At 50.8% G+C, this 20,431-nt stretch overlaps 1 protein-coding gene across 1 annotated transcript; it reads left to right on the top strand.

The window, feature by feature from the left end:
* Positions 1–10,039: 10,039 nt before the first annotated feature.
* On the top strand, positions 10,040–17,817 carry LOC142026216 (butyrophilin subfamily 1 member A1-like). The gene is made up of 11 exons (XM_075019111.1): positions 10,040–10,301; positions 11,149–11,260; positions 11,875–12,222; positions 12,601–12,882; positions 13,505–13,612; positions 14,042–14,062; positions 14,454–14,474; positions 15,246–15,266; positions 15,615–15,635; positions 15,983–16,015; positions 16,656–17,817. Exons 1-11 carry the CDS (start codon positions 10,272–10,274, stop codon positions 17,546–17,548), a joined length of 1,890 nt encoding a protein of 629 aa, XP_074875212.1. The 5' UTR covers positions 10,040–10,271; the 3' UTR covers positions 17,549–17,817.
* Positions 17,818–20,431: the final 2,614 nt, after the last annotated feature.

The raw sequence follows: 20,431 nt of genomic DNA, 5'->3' as shown, positions 1-20,431 counted from the left end.
AGGGTTCTCTGGGATTTCTTCCTGCCCCTCTCCGCGTTTTTAGCACCTTCTCCAGCAAGCGCCGAACCCTTTTTTTTTCCTGAAAAAAAAGAAAATCCGGGACAAATGTTTGTCTTGGGGAGATGCGGTTATTTCTTTATCGCCCTTGATGAATGGGAGCCGCAGTTTCCCACCAGCCCCATTTCCTCCCCCACCACCTGAAAAAAAAAGGGCCCATTTTTAGATTTTTATACTCAAAGTTAGGAACAAAACATCCCCCGTGCACTCCCAGAGGTGTAGAAAAGCGTAAAAAACTACAATTATTGGGATGTCGCACAAGTCTGTGTAGATCTATGTATTCCTTAGGTAAAGGTTTAAGCAGATCTTAACCACTTCAAACTGCATAAAATTATTGCAGCTGCAGAAAGACTAAGAGACAAGAAGAATATAATAATTAATAATATGTAATAATAAATAACAGTATAATAGTGTAAAATATTATAATGTAATTAAATATTTTAAAATAGGATGATAATATAATAATAACTTTTCATCATCCTACAGTCTTGTCATCAATAAACCCTTTATTCACCACGTGACAGGTTTTTCCACTTATTTACCCAAAAATTAAACTAAAAAAAAAATTCTCTGCATTGTTTATCTTTCAGAACTCTGCACTTTATTCATCGAATAAATTAATTTACCCAAATAAGCTGGCTGGGACCGGTTGCCCGTGATCCAGACTGGCCATTTGCATCCTTTTCCAGTAGCAGCTTTTTATGGGACATTCCCCCCGCCCCATCCAGCCCTTAGATAATCACTGCATCATGAGCGTGCTCGTTAGTCATGCGTCCTGATTCGCTGTCTCTAGGTTGTTCTCCCGAGTCAAAACTCAGGAGTCCGATGGAGAACCATCAAACCACCAAACCTTCCCTGGTGGGATGAGAGAGGAGAAAAGCAACGAGCAGACCCATGGCCAAGGAGGTCAACCTCAAAGGAGCAAGACAGAAGATGACTTCCCAAGACTGAAAATCAAACCCAACGCCATCCCAGCCTTCTCCGGGGTGGTTGGCGATGTAACACCTCTCCGTAACAGGGCTGGAGACCTTTGTTTGGTGGACAATGTGTCCCGATGGAGACATGTCTCCTTGCTGAAAAGCTTGGGAGATGGAGTCAACGCGCGACCGGGTGCTGCATCTCATGGGCGGAAAGGACAACCCATCCCACGTCGCTCCCCTCGTCACCTCCTCTCCTGTCCACGGGTGGAGAGTTGAAGGTGCAAGAGCCCAGCCTGGAGATGCTCATCCCTGGGGAACCCCGAGCAGCTGAAATGGGGCTTCCCGAAAAATCAAAGCCACCGGGAACGGGGTGGGGGGGGGAACTGGTTTGGGGGGTGGGAAGCGCTGGAGAAGGGACGTGGTGAAGCAAGAGCCTCCTCATCGGGGTGCAGAGCCCATGGGAGGGTTGGGTTGAGCCTAGGAGAGATGACCCAGGATGGGAAAGGGGGAATCGCCCACCTAAAGGAATTAACACCCGGAGAATATGGGTCCAAAAAGGGGGAATCTGAGTGCTGCAAGATGCCCGTTTTCCTCTGTCTTACTGGAAAAAAACCCTCCTCTTCCCTGAGGAGGGAGAACAAACAAATGCACCTTATCACCCCTGCTCTCCAGGACCACCCCGCAGGTGCCAACTACCCTTTCTTCCAGAGATCGCCCATCTGATACATCCCTAATTCACCCATTCAGCTGGAACCTCTCCTGGGGCCATTCCAGGGCTGAGGGGAGGGGTCTGGGCCTGCTCCCCCCCCAACTCCCCCCTCCAGTCAAGCTAATAAAAGTCTGTAAAAGTCCTCCTGGTTGGATTATTTTCTTTTTTCAGGGGGGAAAAAACTCACAAGAGCCACAAAGTTGAGGTTATTCCCTTGTTTTCCAAGCTCTTTGCTGTTTTCCCTGCTCAGGCGGGCAATGAAAATTGAGATTTTTAAAATTTTTTTTTTCTTCCTCCTTTCTGGGGTTATCCCAGTGCTTAATTCCCCTGGGATGGGCGGCTTCCCCCAGACTTACCCCAGTAGCTTCAGCTCAGCAGATGCCTCAGAAGAAAGGACAGGCTGCACCAAGGATGCCTACAACACCCCCTCACCGCCAAAAAAGGATCTTCTCCCCCCACCCCAAGGGGTTGGTTTGGGGCAGAGAGGGGCCGCACACACTCCCTTTGCCATGACCGGCCCTGCCAGGCTCCCCAGTCTTCAAAAATATCTCAGAAAGCATCTCCCAGTGGGGAAAATCGCTTTCCCACCCAACCTGGGCATCTCAAACATCTTGTGGCATCTCCAGACGTCCCGCCCTGCACCACTCGACCAAGAGGAGCCCTTGGCCCCTTCGGAAGCGGAGGAGATTTCCCACAAGGACCAACCCCAACCTTGCCCGTAGCTCTGGTCCATCCAACAGATCACCAACACGCGGTCAGGGCGGCCACGGTGAACCTCGGACCGTTCCAAGGCTGGTTGGTGGTCACGCACAGCACCCCAATGGTGACCTCTCCCAATGGCTGCACCCACCTCCTGCCTGCAGCCGGTCCTCTCTTCCCACCTCCGCGGATTCGGGTCTGGAGGAATCATTTTTGCGGCCAAAGCGAAGATGTGTGTGGAGGAAAACCCTTCCAGAAGCTCCTGCTGCAGGAACATCACAATTTAACGGTTGCAGTTGGGGCACGACCAACCCAAACCACTAGCGCAGACTGTGCAAAATCCCAGAACACCCAAGACTTTCTTTTGCTGATGGCTTTAAACTCTTTTTTTTTTTTTTTTTTCCCCCATCCTAGACCTTGTGCCTGCTCCGGCCCCACAGCTTTCACCCACTTCCTCACAACTCTTCCTGATCGCCTCCTTCTTCACCGAAAAGGCCATAAATTTCGGTTTGTCATCCCAGCAGCACATGGGGCTCAATTGCCCGACTGCTCCCTTCTTATTGCAACAGCCCCTCTAAGCAGAAAGAGACCTTCCGCTGATCTAAATTAATAAAAAAACAGGCATTTTGGCATATTTTCTCACTAGCTCCATGCCCGTATTACGTCACAGCTCTTGGGTATCCAGCCCAGCTCTGGCTGTCTTGGACACTTAGCAAAAATAGGGAGCATGAACCAGTTGCCCTGAATTCAGCTCGGTTTGGGTCATTGGTTGGATTCAGGCACATCCATCGGATTCTTCATGTTTTTTTGGGTGGTTTTCCCATGGGGACACGATGGGTAGAGGTTGCTCCAGGGTGGGCAGCTGGTGGTACCCACGGCCGGTACCTTGGGGCCACGCCGAGATGCTCCACGGGATGGGGTGAGCGTGGCACAAGACGGGGGGATCAGACCCTTGGGTGGGCAAACCCAGATCTTTGCAGGGATTCAGGAGCATCAGGGATGGAGGAAAAGCTGGGAGGAGACCGCCCCACGCTGGAGAACGGGGATGCAGGAAGAGCCCCCACCCCGGGAAGTGAGGATGGGGACAGGGTGCGACATTTAACGCCGAATTCAGCAGCACCTCCCAGTCACCTTTAGCAGATTTCTCCGGATGGAGGAGCTTGGCCTCTTGGTTGACTGAATTTTATCTCCCAACACATCGCGTCGTGTCATCCCATCTCCCGTCCTGGTTGCAAAAGGTCCGTGCCAACGCGGCGGGTCAGTCCCGTTGGGCATCCCAACCTGTGATGCAGCGTCAGAAACTATCCCAGAGCAAAAAAATACCTTTATTCCGCTGCAGATAAGGGAAATTTAATCCCCTAAGGAGGTTCTTTCAGGCCTCATAGCTCTTATTAACATTTTTACCAGCATAGCAAGACGCTGCAGAGAGATCTTCACCCAACGCATGAGGAAAGCCCTCATAATTACGTCCCTTCCTCCATGACTATTAATTAATTTGTAGCAAACCAGCAGAGAAACCCCCTCTCCCACCCACCGGAGCCGGGTTTTGGCTGAGTATTTATTTCAGGATGCGCCCGCGGGACACGGTAGCCCTTCATGGAGCAACCCATGGGGTCTCCAAACTGTGACCCCCCCCCCCTTAAGGTAAAAGCCACCCTCCCACCTCCACGGTGGCTTCAGCCCCTTCCCCTCGTTGCAGTTTAGGGATGAGCAGGGTGTGCAAGAGGGTGGGGGGGTTTACCTGCACCGGGGAGGGAAATTGGGGCTGCGGAGCATCTGCACCCCTGACACCCCCCCCGCCCCAAGCTGAACACCCTCAGCCTCCAGAAAAGGCTCGATGCAGCCGAATGGTTTATTGGGAATAAAACCTGGGATGCTCCAACCCCTGAGGGCACCCCAAGGCGGGGGGTGGTGGGTTTTTTTTTTTGGGGGGGGGGGGTGTCTCTGCCAAAGCCCCAAAGCGTCCCCCGGACCTCAGCACCCCCAGAGCCGCAGGGTTGGGATCAGAGGCGGTTTCTCCCCCCCCCCCCCCCCGCCCCGGGATGGGGGGTCCTCACTCCACAGGGGGTAAATCCGCCCTCGGGGATGTTCCTGCCCATTGTGCCCACCAAGGGCCCCATTAACTTCCCAATGGCCCCCCCGGGGGTGGCCTTAACCTTAACCCTTTCCTCCCAACCCCAGCCAGGAGGGAAGGAAAACATCATTGCAACAGCCAACGGGGGGGGGGGGGGGGTGTGTGTGTCACGTCCTCCAAAAGCAGCAGCTTTTACCCCAGAATGAGCCCCAGACGCAGCTCCTGCTCCTGCCCCCAAAATGAGCCCTTCTCTCCCCAAATCAAGCTTAATCTTGGCACAAGGACACGCACCTGATGTCACTGGGAAAAATAAAGCTGGAGAAAAGACTAGAGATTTAATTACACAGCACCCCCCCATTTCAAATACATATATATATATTTCTCACCCAAACAGCTTTATTTGGGCTTCTCCCCTCTGCCCCCTCCTGAGACACAGGGATTGTCCCTCCGGTGAAGGAGATGATGGAGCCAAGGATGAGGATGGAGATGAAAGGAGAAAGAAATAGGGATGGAGGGAGAAATAAATAGGGATGGAGGGAGGTTTCCAAGTCCTGAAATGGGGGGAAAAAAGTCTCAATTCTTCCAATTTATAGAGGCAGCAATTTTCTTTTCCCTGCAGCAGCCATCTGCGCTTGACCATGTGAATCCCCTGCCATGGCCAAGGCTGGAAAGGGGTTTAGCACGACTTCAGGACCAAAAGTTTGAAAGTTCATAGAATATTCTATTTTATTATTTATCCTTTCTAACTTCATTCTTTTCAGCAAACCATTGGCCAAAAAAATAATCTCCCAAATAACTTCAAAACAATCAACCATCTACTTCACACTGGTATTTTATACTGTGAAATTAAATTGTCTCAAGCACATATGAAAGAGGGTTTAGATTTTATTTTATACAATAGATATTGAAAGGGCTTTAAGATTTATTAAGAGCTTTTCCTACACACTGACGTTTCCTATTCCTGGAGAGGAGGAGTGGGTTAACAGAGACCAGAGTGAGATTTCCCCAGGAATTGAAGGTCTTCAACATTAATTGCAACGCCTTAAGGTGGGTTCTTGCCCATCCATTTGACAGTTGAAATACCCGAGTTAAAAGATCAAGAAATAAAAGCAGGTTTTCTGGCCAAAAGTGGGGGATACCTGCCTGAATCCCAAACATCTCCCCTGCTCCTGGTTGGCAGCCAGAGAAATATCTGCACTCTACCCAGGAGAGCGAGAGCCCCCAACTGGGAGGCAGCAGATTCTGCATTTCTCCTCCCTGAGCCCTGGATTAGACCATTTTCCCTTGATTTTACACCAAAACACAGCTCTGATGCTCCGGTGCAGGGGCGAGACTCTCGTTCTGGCAGCAGCACTTAAATCCTCCAAGCTCCAGCTTGTAGTAGTTCCACTTCTCCCGGGGTTTATTCTCCAGGAGACAATCTTATTCTCATCAGGAAAAAAAAAAAAAAAAGCTGCCTTTCCTCTTTGTTTTACCTGGTTTTAGCAATTTGGGGATTTTTTTTTTTTTTTTTTTTTCTGGGATTCCCTACGGGTTCAGCTGCCTCCTGCCAGTGGGATGCGGAGGGGAGATGGGACCGACCAAGGGCATTTTGGGGATGGAAGCACCAAAAATGCTTTACCCCAGGTGGGATCCTGCTCCCAGCTCCCTCTCCAGCCCAGTACAACCAGTTTGCTGGGCCAAACAGGGTGCAGTGAGGTAGGAAAGGGTGGCCGGAGGCCAGCGAGTGTCCCTGCAAAAGGGACATGGCAATGCTCAATCAACCTCAACCCCAACCGGGAAATTTTGGGAAAGGTGGGAAAAGGGACCCTCCACCCAGCCAGGCAGCACGAGGAGACCACGTACCCCCATGCACTGGCTGCCTTGGGGTACCGGGAGGGGGGGGTCATACCTGGGGTCCCCCCTCCAGGCCCAGTGGTCCCCATTTTGGGTACAGGTTGCAGCACTGGTCAGGTACGGAGGGACATGGGAAAGGAAAAAAATAACAATGGGAGCCAGCGCAGGCTGCTCCGGGATGATGCTGCCTTTGCCAACATCACCCCAAAATCGCCCCCCCACACCCCAAGGTAATGGTGAGGGCAGGAAAAGACCCCGCTGCCCACCAGCCCTGGGGACAAGGAGTGGGAGGGATGACCCCAGTTTGGGATGACCCCAGTTTGGGCATCCCCCAGGAGCAACTGGGAGAGCTGGGAGCCCCCCTGGCTGGTGGCAGAGGGCTCAGGGTGTTGCCGAAATCCAGAATAAAACTCCTGAACAGCAATGAGAAGTTAAGAAGCAGGCACTTCTTTATTGCAGCGCTGGGCACACAGGGGATCACTCCACCTCGTGTGTGCACCTGCCTGGTTTAATCATGCAGGTTAAATACACACCTGTTATACATAGTCACTAAATTTCTGGGAACTGTCATACATAATCATCGACTGTCCGACAAATCATTAGCATATGTAAATGTCCCTTTTACGCAGGCGTGGTGATGTCTCTGGTGGTCTTCAGAAGCCCTCTGGTGGTCTTCCATAGTCTTCCTCACTTTGTCCAATAGTTGACCTCTCTTATGTGATTCTGCGCAGTATGATTTTCGCCATCATGTATTAGATTTACATAAAAGTACTTTCAATGTTAATTCTTAAATTTAACGTTTCTAGTGATTGGCCCTCAGTCACACCACCTTATCAATATTCTTATACTAAAACATTCATTGGCTAATCTTAATTCCACTAACTGGAATCTTGATCAAACTGGGGTTTCTAAGCAACAGAACTAAGGTCCATAACGATCTCTCTTAGTTTCTTAGGACAAAACACTACAAACTAACCAATCGGTCGAAGTTTCTACGGTTAACTGATTTTAGACAATACTTATTTTCTTATGACTGTATACAGCACATTTTGTATGTTCCTAAGTTCCGATGACTACATTGCGAGCTTCAAACCCCTATATTCTACAGTCTTTACCTTTTGATCAAACCCAGATTATATAAAATTTTAACTTATCAGAATATTTGTAACAAGGGGAGGGGGATGCAGTGGCGGGGGGGAAGGTGTGGATGCGAGAGGGCTGGGGGTGGAGGGAGGTGTGATGCCAGAGGGTGTTTTGGGGGAGAAAAGGGGCAGAAAGGGGAAGGCAGGGGCGGGAGAGAGAGCAGAGGAGGGGGGGCAACCACCGCTGAACCCCGCTGCTCCCCCCCATCACACCCCCAGCCACAAGCCAGGCAAAGGTGGGAGCTCAGAGACCAGCACGCTCCACTGACTTGTTAATTATATTGCTATTACTTGTTAATTGCTACTATATAGCAAATTTAAGAGTATTTTGCTATCTAAGACTACTTTTCCTTCCACTACCCCCCTCAAGACACAAAACACCCTTGCTCCATACCTCGCATGTCTGTAGATACAGATTTTTTTTTTCTTGCAAGCTATTAAATCCCCCCCATCCATTAAACCCTTTTCACCTAAAGCCTCCAATTCCCAAATTTCCCCTCCGAGGCTGCCTCCCCCCTCCCCAAATTCCCTTGGGAAATCCACCTTGTCCTCTCCCTCTTTTTATTTGGCCGGGATTTGGGTCTAACCCGGACACGACCCCCCCAGGAGCCCGGCCAAGGTTTGAAGGAAGGGATTGAGGTCTGATGTGCTGGAGCAGGCAGGAGTCCTTTGGGATGGATCAACAAGATCCACACGGATGCTCTTCCAAGGCATCTTGCAAAAGGACTAAAAACCCCCAGACTGAGCCTAAATAAAGCCCCTGGACCATGGGCAGGGCTTCCCAAGTGCATGGGGGAGGCTGATCAGGGCTCTTAATTAACTTAATTAATCTCCAGCCCCTTCCCATCTCAGTCATTCTCTTTCTCAGGGTGGGGAGGGGAAAGAAAAAAAAGAAAAGCAGATTTTTTGCTCCCATCCCTTCTTGGTTTGGAGGAGATGCAATTTTTTTTTTTTTTTCCCCTGGAAGAGCTTCCTTCTCCAAAGAATTTGAGCAATTCTCACAGGTTTAGTGAGGGGTAAAAAAAGCTTTGAAGCTGCCCTGGGATGGAGCTGAGCTTCGTGGTGACCAAGCCAACCTTCCCCGGGAGTGATGGACCAGAGCGGGTTCATGGTTGGAGCCGTGCTCGGCCATCCTGGCCCATCATAATTAGGAAAAAACCTGGGGTTTTGCAGCAAAACTGAGCGTTTCTGCTGCAATCGATGGGGCAGCTCCTCCTCTCCTGGTTGCTGCACAGTGTTGGGAAAGAGGAGAGGAGTCCGGTGGCTGTTGAGCACTTGGAGAGGACGTCACTGCTGGGTGCTGCATCTTCTCGGGGCAAAGGACCCGAGGTGGGCTCCTGGTCCGAGGGGGATGGTGGGAAAACACCTATCTCTTGGTTTAGAATTTTACTCTGATTTTTTTTTTTTAATTTTTTTAAGTATTTTTTAAGTTTTAAGGTTTTTTTAAAGTTTTTTAGAAGTTTTAAAGAAATAAGTTTAAAAAAAGAAGTTAAAAAAAAGTTTAAATAAATAAATAAACAAGTTTAGAGCTGTGCATTTTTAACAACTGTAAATAAAACCACAGCTGAGCTGTGCCTGGCGCAGGTGAGGTGAGGGTGATGCTGCTGATGGCGGCATCAAGGGCACCATCGGCCGAGGGACTTGCACCTCGTCAGGACGAGCGCCGTTCCTTGTTAACGAAAGAAAATCTCTCCCCGGGTGCATTTTTCTCTTCTGCTCTTTGGCGTATTTTTTTTTTTCCCTTGTTTTGCTCCGCTGCTCAGAAAACTCCAGTTGTGTCCATGTCTGGCAACTGCCCTCTCCAGAGGTATAAAAGGGGAAAGAGTAAAATGGGATAAAATATCCAAGCTGGCTCCATGCTTCTGTTTCTATTCGGGCTCTGCTTCATTAAAACAGAAGATGGCACTTTGGGGAAAAAAAAAAGACGGGGAAAGGTGCAAAAAAAGGTTTATTTCTGGTGAAAAAAAGACAAGGAAAAGTTCAGTGAAAGGTTTTATTTCTGGTTCTGGCTTCAAACCCTTCACATATCCCAGACGTACCATGCGTTAGAGGTACAGCGACTGCAGTGCGGACAGCAAAGCCGTCGGGTGAAATTAGAAGTGTTGCTCCTTGCAGCTGATCTGAAAGACTCAGCCCTCCTAAAAAAGCTCTTCCCCCCCTTTTTTTGCACGGAAAGCAGCCTGGGAGATGCCCAAAAAAACCCGACTCTTGCAAAGGCAATACCTGCACTGGGAGGGGAGCAAATGCTTCTCGGCGTGTGCAATACGCCTGGAAGAGTAATAATAATGTGCATTAAAAATGTGAATTTAAAAAAAAAATACCTGCTTGGTTTTTTCTTCGTAAATGCAACAGCTCACAATTCTGGAAGCAGAAAGGAAAAAATTGTGTATGTATGTATAAAAGATATAAATAAATACATAGCAAAATATATAAAAATATAAATATATGTACTATATAAAATATATATAACATATATAAATATATATATAAATATTATTTTCCTTCTGCTTCTTTTTTTTTTTTTCCTCTTCCATGCCCAGAGGCTGGCGTGCAGCAGGCTCTACCAACGCCCACTCAGCTCTCCGATACGCCTGGAGCCAGGACGGACGGACAAATGGAGAACGTTTTTGCTTTGACCTTTGCACCATGGAGAACGATTAACTTGTAGACTTGATCTTTGCACGAGGTGCCCGCCATGTTCCACTCCAAACTGCCTTCTCCGAAACCATAAAGCATAAAGTGGAAGAAAGTTTTGATTTTGAGTGCGGTTGTCTTGGCGAGCTCCCCTTGGCTCTGGGGGGGACACAGGACCGGAGCATCGCAGCCCCCCGGTGATGCTGCCCGTATCCCGGCAGGCAGGACCGGTAGGGCAGGGGGCTGGGGGGGTCGGGGGGCGGATGGGGTCCCAGGGGCACAGCCCCCAATGGGGCGATTTGGGGGGACCCCCCACCGAGACCGGGGGTGAAGCTGGGATGGGTGTTGGGGGTTTTTTTTGGGGGGGTGGGGTTTGATGGGTTTTTTTATTGTTCTTTTTAAGACTGCAGCCTATTAAACCCTGTCCCATGGCGTCAGGCATGTGTCACCCCCCCCAGGTCCTGTCCCCCCCAAAACGTGACCCCTACGTGACAGCATCACTGGGGTCTCCGCACCCCCAGAGCTGTGCGGGACAGAGGACGGCTTTCCCTCTATTTTTGCCCCCAAAACCACCATTTTAACTTGCAGATTTCCCCCTACAGTTGAGGGAGCACCACAAATGGGAAAAAAATCAACTCCCCCCACCCCAAACTCACCCGTTTTTTCCCTCCTTTCCTCCCCGCTTTGCAGGAAGCCCTGAGCCCTTGCAGAGTTGTGACAGCAGTACCTGGTCTGAGCCAGGGCCGCGGGAATTGTGGGACACCAAAATGGGATTTTTTTTTAAGGTTTTTTGTATCTTGGGTAGGTGGGACAAGGTCCGGGGTGAGGTGGGGGGTCTCCATCCCTGGCCCCGTTGTGAGCAGGGCTTGGTCCAGAGATCCCGGTGGTCCCATCCAACCTACGGTTTGGGGTGGGTTTGGGTTTTTTGACTGTTGCCTACTTCTCCAGCTTTTCCTGATCAGGCTTCACCTAGAAAATCCTCCTCAAAGTGATGTTCTCTGCACCACCCTCAACCTTACTTAATTTAATTGATTTTTTTTTTTTTTTCCTCCCCCCGTTCATCTTTCTCCGGTGAAGTTGGATGGGAAGATGTCGGTTTCCTCACGCTCCCGCCTCCCACGGGTCACGTCTGTCCCAGCTTGCGTTGTGATTATCTTCTTTGGCTGTCACGTCTGTCAGCTGGGCTGCGGTAAGGATCTCCAGCGCTTCTGCTTCTTCCATGACATCCATCCATTGATATATATTCCCCCCCCCCCCGCCCCGGTTTGTTAATACGATGCAAAAAGGTGTTTTTTTTAAAGCTGGGTGGGATAAATAGCAACGTTCTGGGGACTTGAGGCGGAGAAGTGTCCTACCAGGAGGTGAGAGTTGGGGGATCCGTCGTCCCCATGGGTGAAGGTCAAGAGCTAGCTCAGTCCTAGACGGTCTAAAAAGACACCAAGCTCCCTCTTCCAGCACTCCTGTGCCCCCCAAATCCGCCCTTTCTCCCTCCGTACCTTCTCCTCCGTCATTTGGCTTCTTCACCTGACAAGAGCATTCCCATCTCGGCACGCTTCCCCTCATCTTCTTGGGGTACATTCCAGATCCAGCTGTGGCGGCAGCTCTACGCTGGGTCCTTCCACCCACCGCGATGCTCTTTCATGCTTGGTCGGTGATTGCTTCCGGACGTGCTGTGAACCCAACCAGAATCCTTTAAGAACAAAACCCAAACCAATTATTTGCACAGGCGATGTAGGCTCAGGACTGCTCGTGCCCATGCGTTGTCTCAGGTGTGTCTTCTTCTCACCTGCCGCCCTTTTGCAGCCCAGTTCATAGTCCTGGGACCCGACCACCCCATCGTTGCCGTCATGGGAGAAGATGTCGTGCTGCCCTGCCACCTCTCCCCCGGGCTGAACGCCGAGAACATGGAGGTGAGGTGGTTTCGGACCCAGTTCTCCGTCTACGTCCACCTCTACCACAGCGGGCAGGACCACTACTCCTCCCAGATGCCCGAATACTGGGGGAGGACAGAGATTTTAAAAGAGGGCATCTCTGCTGGGAACGCTTCCTTGAGGATCCTCAAGACCAGGCTGAGCGATGAGGGACGGTACCAGTGTTTCATCAAAGATGGGGATTTTTACGAAGAAGCCACGCTGGAGCTGAACATAGCGGGTAAAAAAAAATGGCTTCATCCCGGGGCCTTCCGTTTGGCCCGTCCTTCTCTTCAGGAGAGGCCGTGCCAGATGGGTTGCGTGATTTCACGGTTGTCCTGTGACTCTGAGGACATCACCGAGGGTAAATATGTCAGGTTCGGGCTGTCCCCGAAAACCAAAAGTTCACGCACTTTGGGGTTTATTTGAGGAAGGAGGAAAATAGGAATAAATAACATCAACTCCACTCCAAGCTCAGATGTTTTCCATGAGCCTCTCACCAGTCCTGCCCTACCTTTGCGACTGCAAATGGAAAAAGCTTTGAGCAGGTCTTCTCCGGGATGGGCACTCAGTTTGGCTGATGTTTTTGTTTTGTTTTGGTTTGGTTTTTTGGTCCCAGTTTCAGGTTCCAGCCCCCTTCTCTCCGTGGAGGATTACCAAGATGGGGGAATCCGAGTGGGATGTCGAGCATCTGGCTGGTACCCAAAGCCTGAGGTGCTGTGGAGAGATTTCCAGGGCCAGCAGCTCCCATCCGTCACCAAATCCAGCTCCCAAGACCAGGACGGCTTCTTTGAAGTGGAGAAGTCCATCGTCATCCAAAGAAACGCAAAACAAAATGTGTCCTGTTCCGTCAGGAACACACGGCTTCCCCAGGAGAAGGACTTGACCGTTTCTATATCAGGTGATTTACCACCAGAATTAAAGTTTTGGAAGTCATACCTGGAAAACAAGGGTTTTCTTCCCCTAATTCTATGCACCTGATGGTTGTTGGCTGCATCTGAGGAGGCTTCTGGGCATGGGAGGGTATGTTGGGTACCTTCAGCTGTGCCGCTCCGTGCATCACGAGCGTGCGATGGAGGAGGAACCGGTTTCTGGACCATCAGGGACCAAGTCAGGGATATTCAGAACTGGGGTTTTAGCAGAGACTTGGTTTCAGTGTAGTTTTCTTAAGAACCATCGCAAAGCAGGGATTTTCTAGTAAAATTCTAAAATTTTCTGTTAAAAAGCAACCACAGGTCTAAATATTTCAATAAAGATGCTCAGAGGAGACCGAGCGCTTACAAGACACCAGTTTTCTACATATTCCCATCCCGGAAGATTAAATGCAAAAATCTTTTAGAATATTTTTGTGGGGATTTCCTTCCAGTTTTGAATTTCCAACAGGCTCACGTTAATAAACTACTTTTATATAAGAGCATAGCACCCCCACGTGTTTACGTATAGCCACGTTCACTCCAACACACAACTTATACCTGTAATTGCATCCCAGCTTAACGCAATTTGGGGAATTTTTTCTATTCCAGACCCCTTTTTCCCAAAGGACTCTCCCTGGATGGCAGCTTTGTTCGCGACACTTGCTGTCTGCGTACCTTCGCTGGTCATCGTCATTCTTTTTGTCTTACGGCTACGAGGTGAGGTTAGGATAGAGCAAGAGGGCATCTGGGCAACCAAGACCCCACTGAATTGATACAGACCTGCTCCAAGGAGCACCACCTGCCCCCAGGCATTGGAGACTCGCTACAGCTCTATCCCCTGGAAATATTCCAAAAATAGAACTTTTTAGGGACTGGAAGCATAGTCTTCAACTGCAATAGCTCATGACCTTGACCGGGTTGACCATGAAAGCCTTTAAAGCAAACCGTGAGGGTGGGATGCAAAGGAAGAAGAGCTCCAGCATGACCAAACATCCCCCTTTCACACCAAAACCCCCTCCAGCATCAACCAAGCCAAAAAATACCCAGTCTTCAGGCAACACCTCCATCACGGGTCACCCTCCCATGACGTAGGTGCAGGAGAAAACTTCCTTTAACCCACGTGACCTTCTCTGTTCTTTCTTACAGCCCAACATGCCGTAGAACTTGGTAAGAGATGCTTTTTTCCCCCTTTTAAAATAGTAATTTTTTTGGTAGCGAAGGAGGGTCGGGTCTAGCATGCGTGCATCTCCTAAATTTGCTTTTAAAACAGCGGCATTCGCTGAGTAATTTCACACCAAAAAGCCATTTGAAAGAATTACAAGGAGTGGAAAAGGATTGACAAGGTTTCATTTAAATTCTGAAAGCACACCAAAACCCCCGCAGAATTGGAAAATCCCTATTATTTTTTTCCCTGCTTTTCCTCCTTTTTTTAACCAAGCTCTGCCAATTATGTTGTTGAAGCTGAGCTTCTACACCGTTCTCCATACCCCAGGCTGCTGACAATTTTCCTGTGAGAAAGGAAACTTCCTCTTACACTTATTTCTGCTTTTCCTTTCAGAGAAACGCAATGCCGAAATCCGTAAGTAACGTGGGGGGTTTTGTCTCTGAGGGAAAATAAGAGCTGCAGACAGATGCTCGGCTTCATCATGGGAGTTCATAAACCAGCAGTGAGGAAGTGGGAAAACTGGGGCCCAAATAACGTGCATGACTTCATCCCAGTTGGCCAACTCAAGTAACCGACCTTAGGGAAGACCAAATCTCTTTATTTTCATATAATAAACCTCTGAGGAGATGGGCTGTGGCTTGCAAAGCCCATCTACAGCACACACATTTGTCGCAGTTTAACTATATTTTTTGGTATGGCTTTCGTGGAGAACTTGGGTTTTGGAGGACTAAACTTTTGGATTAATAAGAAGCAGCTTCCTTGTTTACAGAGGAATAAAATTCAAATTTGCATATTTCTCCCCAAAAGCCATCTGAGAAAGCAATAAATCCCCAAATTTTCTTCTTTCCTGAATTAAAAATCACTAGCTTTGAAGGCAACGCAGCTAACAAAAAGCGTCACGCAAGAGAAGGACCAAGGAACGCTTTTGCTCTCAGAATAAGGGCACGCCACCCACCAAAATCCCATTTAGGGCAATCAATTCAGCAGGGTGTTTCTCCCCAAAACCCTGCATTGCCTTCCGACATCAACCCACCCCTCCTTCAACTCAGCTTCCAAAGTCCTGGGCAGGAAAAAGAGCAAAAAGGTCCTCGGGCGCCTGGACAAGCTGCCAGCACCACATTAACATTTTCCAGCAATCCCATGTGTTTCTTCCTGCTTTTATTTATGGTTTTTCTTCCCTTCCAGGGGATCGTGACATGGAAATACGTAAGTGTTGCTTTGCTTCTTCCACCCTCTAAAAGCCTGGGACAGAGGACAAGACCTTCCCCCAACATTCTTCATCCAGCTTCCGATGAGGTCGAGCCCAACTTCTTGGTGGCACCAACCCCACAAACTCCTTCCAGCCCATTGGGGTGCCCAAAAATCCCTCCTTCAGGCCAGTTTTACCTCCCATCTGCTTCCCCCGTTTGGGCGGATTTTGGAGGTCCAGCACCGTCAAAGGACGTCTGAACACGCCCTTGGGTTTGGTGCCTACAGAGGGATCAAGGTGTGAGGTTTCGACCCCCAAAAGCACATGCTTTTACTAATAACATTTATTTTTCTTTTCTTTTTCAGAGAAACACGCTGCAGAACTGTGTAAGTTTGATCCTTGCTCTTACCCCCCACACACCCCATGGTCTTCCAAACAGCGCGTGTTTTTTCGGGAGTGGGATGGTTGTTGTTCGGGCTTATTCTACAGACCCCACCGACACCAATTGCAAAACACTCCCAGGGTCTAAAGAAATGATGAACTGGACCAGAAAGGATGCCCAGGTTCCCATTTTGACGCATCCGTGTCATAAAATAAATTAAATTTGAGTATATTGAACCAAAGCACGCCTGGGACCGGTCTGCAAGCCCTAGAGACCTCCACCCCAAATCACCCCCCGCGTCCCCTCCCCGTGGCAGAGGACCCTCTCGTGATCACATCTCTTTGGTTTCAGGGTGGAGAAACACCGTCCTCCCGGTGGAAGAAGGTACCCGGGTCTCACGCTTTGCCTCTCCGGAGGTTTCTTCCCCTGTGCTGCTGGAGGGGGGGATGGAGAAGTCGAGGGCTGAACCTCCACACCCCAACCGCTCTGGGGCTTTCTGCTTCCTCTGCCCACTAAACAAGCAATTTTGGGGGCTGTTTCTAAAGAGCCGAGGTCTTGACGCCCAGCGTGGAAGCCAGTGTTAGAGGAGGGGACAGAGCTGGGACGCTCGCAGCCAAACTCCGCTGGGGAAGATGGGGAAACTCCTTGCCCCTCCACCCAGGGTGATGCTCTTGGTTCCTCCCCAGGAGGTAGACCCGGCTGTTTTATAAGGCTCCTTTTCCTAAATTAATTGAGTTTAAGTCCGTTCTCTGCACCGGCAGAGAGCAGCCCACACCTACACCGCCAGGTCCCTTAGCTCTCGAAACGGGGCAGCCGCATCCCAACGGGCACTTGGCCAACGTGGTCTCCTAGAGGAGGCATCATCCAGGACCACGCTAGAGGTGGTGGGAGGCAGGACCAAGCTCTGGCAGCCCTGACCACTTGAGGTCCCCCAAAACATTTCTCTGAGGGTAACCAACCTTAGGAGACACCCAAAGGAGTTGGGGGGGGGGTCTTCAGCTGAGCTCTCCTCCTCTCCCCGCAGCATACATCACGCTGGATGAGGACACGGCACACCCCTACCTCATCCTTTTTGCGGGCGGGAAAAGCGTACGACGCGAACACATGCGGCAAGCCGTGCTGGATAACCCCGAGAGATACAACGTCTTCCCCAGCGTCCTGGGCCAGGAGAAATTTGTCTCGGGGAGACACTTCTGGGAGGTGGACGTGGAGATGGAGAAAGGAGGGGTCTGGGCAGTGGGGGTGGCCAAAGACTCCACGAAGAGGAAGGGGTGGATCGACCCAGGTCCTCAAGAGGGGATCTGGGCTCTTTCCCACTCCGGGGACAAGTACTGGGCTCTGACCTCCCCAAACCCCAGAGCTCTCACCCTCACCCAGACGCCTCGGAGGATCAGGGTTTACCTGGACTTCCAGGGACAGGAGGTTTCCTTCTTCAACGCTGACAACCAAGACTTGCTCTTCACCTCACCGCTGGCCCCGTTGAGTGGGGAGAGGATCCGTCCCTGGTTCCGCGTGGGGCAGAAGGCCCAACTCCACCTGAAGGCACCTCCTTCGCCTCCGCGCATCCCCAGCACAGAGGAGCCTCTTCTCCCTTCGTGCTTGCCCCTGCAGACCCTCCGGGCCCGTGCCCGACAGACAGACGTGACCAAGACGGGCAAAATCCACGCTGCTGCCCACAAGCAAACACCGTCAATGCCCAAGACTCTCCAGGTCCCATCGTGCTGCTGCATCCCAAGAGTCTTCCAGCGAAGCCACGATGGTGTCTCGACCCAAGAGGAGCCATCCTGCTGCGGTCGGCAGCAGGATGGAGCGGCGGCCAAGACATGTTTGTCTTCTCCTGAGGTGACGTCTCCTTGTCTCCGCGACCTTCAGCAACAGGCAGAGTCCGAACCAACAAGGGTGTCAGAACCCACCTGAGATACATGAAGGAAAACCCCACGGTGCCAATTGCCGAGACCAGAGTCTGGGAAGAAGGAGCCGCATGTCTCCACCTTCTTCTTTCCCACTTTCTCTCCAGTCCCTGAAGGCCCATTCAACACGGCCGGTTTAAGGGGGGGTGGTCTCCGTGGTGCCGTTCCTGTAGCAGGGGAATCGTGGTGCTCGGTTCCTGATGGGCACCCCCCTTCGGGTGTCGCAATACAGTCACCCGTGTTTACAAAAAGATGTTATTTCAATAAAAATTCTCTCCTCGACGCCTGTTGGGGGTTCTTTAATGGGGAGGAAGGGTCCGCATCATCGGGCGGATCCAGGGTCAAACCCAAGCATCGAGTTGGCAGCTCCGGACGAGCCGTGGGCTGCAGCCCAACCTTGGCCACGACTGGAGCAACCTGGGCCAGGCTTGGGTCATCAGCTGCTCCTAGGTGGGGCTGATGAGAGTCATTACTGCTAATTAGCACCCTCACAGGCCTTGGGGTTGCATCTCCTGACCCTTCAGCTGGTGACCCCCAGCCCTGTAGGCATCTCCAAGGGTTCCAAGTCCCACGGACCGACCCCCAACCACGGCACGGAGTTTCTCCTTTGGCTTTCGGCCACGCTGATGTTGGCAGCAAAGCCCCACCTGCCCCGGCAGCAGCCCAGTACAACCAGTTTGCACGGCCAAATGGGGTGCAGTGAGGCAGGAAAGGGTGGCCGGAGGCTGGCGAGTGTCCCTGCAAAAGGGACATTGCAATGCTCAATCAACCTCAACCCCAACTGGGAAATTTTGGGAAAGGTGGGGAAAGGGATGCTCCACCCAGCCAGGCAGCATGAGGAGACCACGTACCCACACACACTGGCTGCCTTGGGGTATTGAGGGGGGGGGTTCATACCTGGGGTCCCCCCTCCAGGCCCAGTGGTCCCCATTTCGGGTACAGGTTGCAGCACTGGTCGGGTACAGAGGAACACGGGAAGGGAAAAAAATAACAATGGGAGCCAGCGCAGGCTGCTCTGGGATGATGCTGCCTTTGCCAACATCACCCCAAAATCACGCCCCCCCCCACACCCCCTGCGAGGTAATGGTGAGAGCAGGAAAAGACCCCGCTGCCCACCAGCCCTGGGGACAAGGAGTGGGAGGGATGACCCCAGTTTGGGATGACCCCAGTTTGGGCATCCCCCAGGAGCAACTGGGAGAGCTGGGAGCCCCCCTGGCTGGTGGCAGAGGGCTCAGGGGAGGGGGATGCAGGGGGGGAGGAAGGTGCGGCTGCGACAGGGCTGGGGGTGGAGGGAGGTGTGATGCCAGAGGGTGTTTTGGGGGAGAAAAGGGGCAGAAAGGGGAAGGCAGGGGCGGGAGAGAGAGCAGAGGAGGGGGGGCAACCACCGCTGAACCCCGCTGCTCCCCCCCATCACACCCCCAGCCACAAGCCAGGCAAAGGTGGGAGCTCAGAGACCAGCACGCTCCACTGACTTGTTAATTATATTGCTATTACTTGTTAATTGCTACTATATAGCAAATTTAAGAGTATTTTGCTATCTAAGACTACTTTTCCTTCCACTACCCCCCTCAAGACACAAAACACCCTTGCTCCATACCTCGCATGTCTGTAGATACAGATTTTTTTTTTCTTGCAAGCTATTAAATCCCCCCCATCCATTAAACCCTTTTCACCTAAAGCCTCCAATTCCCAAATTTCCCCTCCGAGGCTGCCTCCCCCCTCCCCAAATTCCCTTGGGAAATCCACCTCGTCCTCTCCCTCTTTTTATTTGGCCGGGATTTGGGTCTAACCCGGACACGACCCCCCCAGGAGCCCGGCCAAGGTTTGAAGGAAGGGATTGAGGTCTGAGGTGCTGGAGCAGGCAGGAGTCCTTTGGGATGGATCAACAAGATCCACACGGATGCTCTTCCAAGGCATCTTGCAAAAGGACTAAAAACCCCCAGACTGAGCCTAAATAAAGCCCCTGGACCATGGGCAGGGCTTCCCAAGTGTGTGTGGGGGCTGATCAGGGCTGTTAATTAACTTAATTAATCTCCAGCCCCTTCCCATCTCAGTCATTCTCTTTCTCAGGGTGGGGAGGGGAAAGAAAAAAAAGAAAAGCAGATTTTTTGCTCCCATCCCTTCTTGGTTTGGAGGAGATGCAATTTTTTTTTTTTTTTCCCCTGGAAGAGCTTCCTTCTCCAAAGAATTTGAGCAATTCTCACAGGTTTAGTGAGGGGTAAAAAAAGCTTTGAAGCCGCCCTGGGATGGAGCTGAACTTCATGGTGACCAAGCCAACCTTCCCCGGGAGTGATGGACCAGAGTGGGTTCATGGTTGGAGCCGTGCTCGGCCATCCTGGCCCATCATAATTAGGAAAAAACCTGGGGTTTTGCAGCAAAACTGAGCGTTTCTGCTGCAATCGATGGGGCAGCTCCTCCTCGCCTGGTTGCTGCACAGTGTTGGGAAAGAGGAGAGGAGTCCGGTGGCTGTTGAGCACTTGGAGAGGACGTCACTGCTGGGTGCTGCATCTTCTCGGGGCAAAGGACCCGAGGTGGGCTCCTGGTCCGAGGGGGATGGTGGGAAAACACCTATCTCTCAGTTTAGAATTTTATTCTGATTTTAAAAAAAACATTAAAAAGTTTTTTAAAAGTTTTTTTTAAGTTTTAAGTTTTTTTTTTAAGTTTTTAAACAGTTTTTTAAAAGTTTTAAAGAAATAAGTTTAAAAAAAGTTTAAAAAAAAGTTTAAAAAATTAAATAAATAAACAAGTTTAGAGCTGTGCATTTTTAACAACTGTAAATAAAACCAAAGCTGAGCTGTGCCTGGCGCAGGTGAGGTGAGGGTGATGCTGCTGATGGCGGCATCAAGGGCACCATCGGCCGAGGGACTTGCACCTCGTCAGGACGAGCACC

The sequence above is a fragment of the Buteo buteo genome, chromosome 32 (genome assembly GCF_964188355.1).
Source record: "Buteo buteo chromosome 32, bButBut1.hap1.1, whole genome shotgun sequence".
NCBI classification, from domain to species: Eukaryota; Metazoa; Chordata; class Aves; order Accipitriformes; family Accipitridae; genus Buteo; species Buteo buteo.
This window is presented reverse-complemented; position numbering and strand designations above follow the sequence as displayed.

Bases quoted from the DNA above. Each gene is read 5' to 3' on its own strand.
- LOC142026216 (XM_075019111.1), top strand. From the start codon at position 10,272: ATGCTGCCCGTATCCCGGCAGGCAGGACCG. The intron at 12,223-12,600 runs GTAAAAAAAAAT...TTTTGGTCCCAG, and splicing joins GCTGGAGCTGAACATAGCGG to TTTCAGGTTCCAGCCCCCTT. The intron at 15,636-15,982 runs GTAAGTTTGATC...CTTTGGTTTCAG, and splicing joins GAAACACGCTGCAGAACTGT to GGTGGAGAAACACCGTCCTC.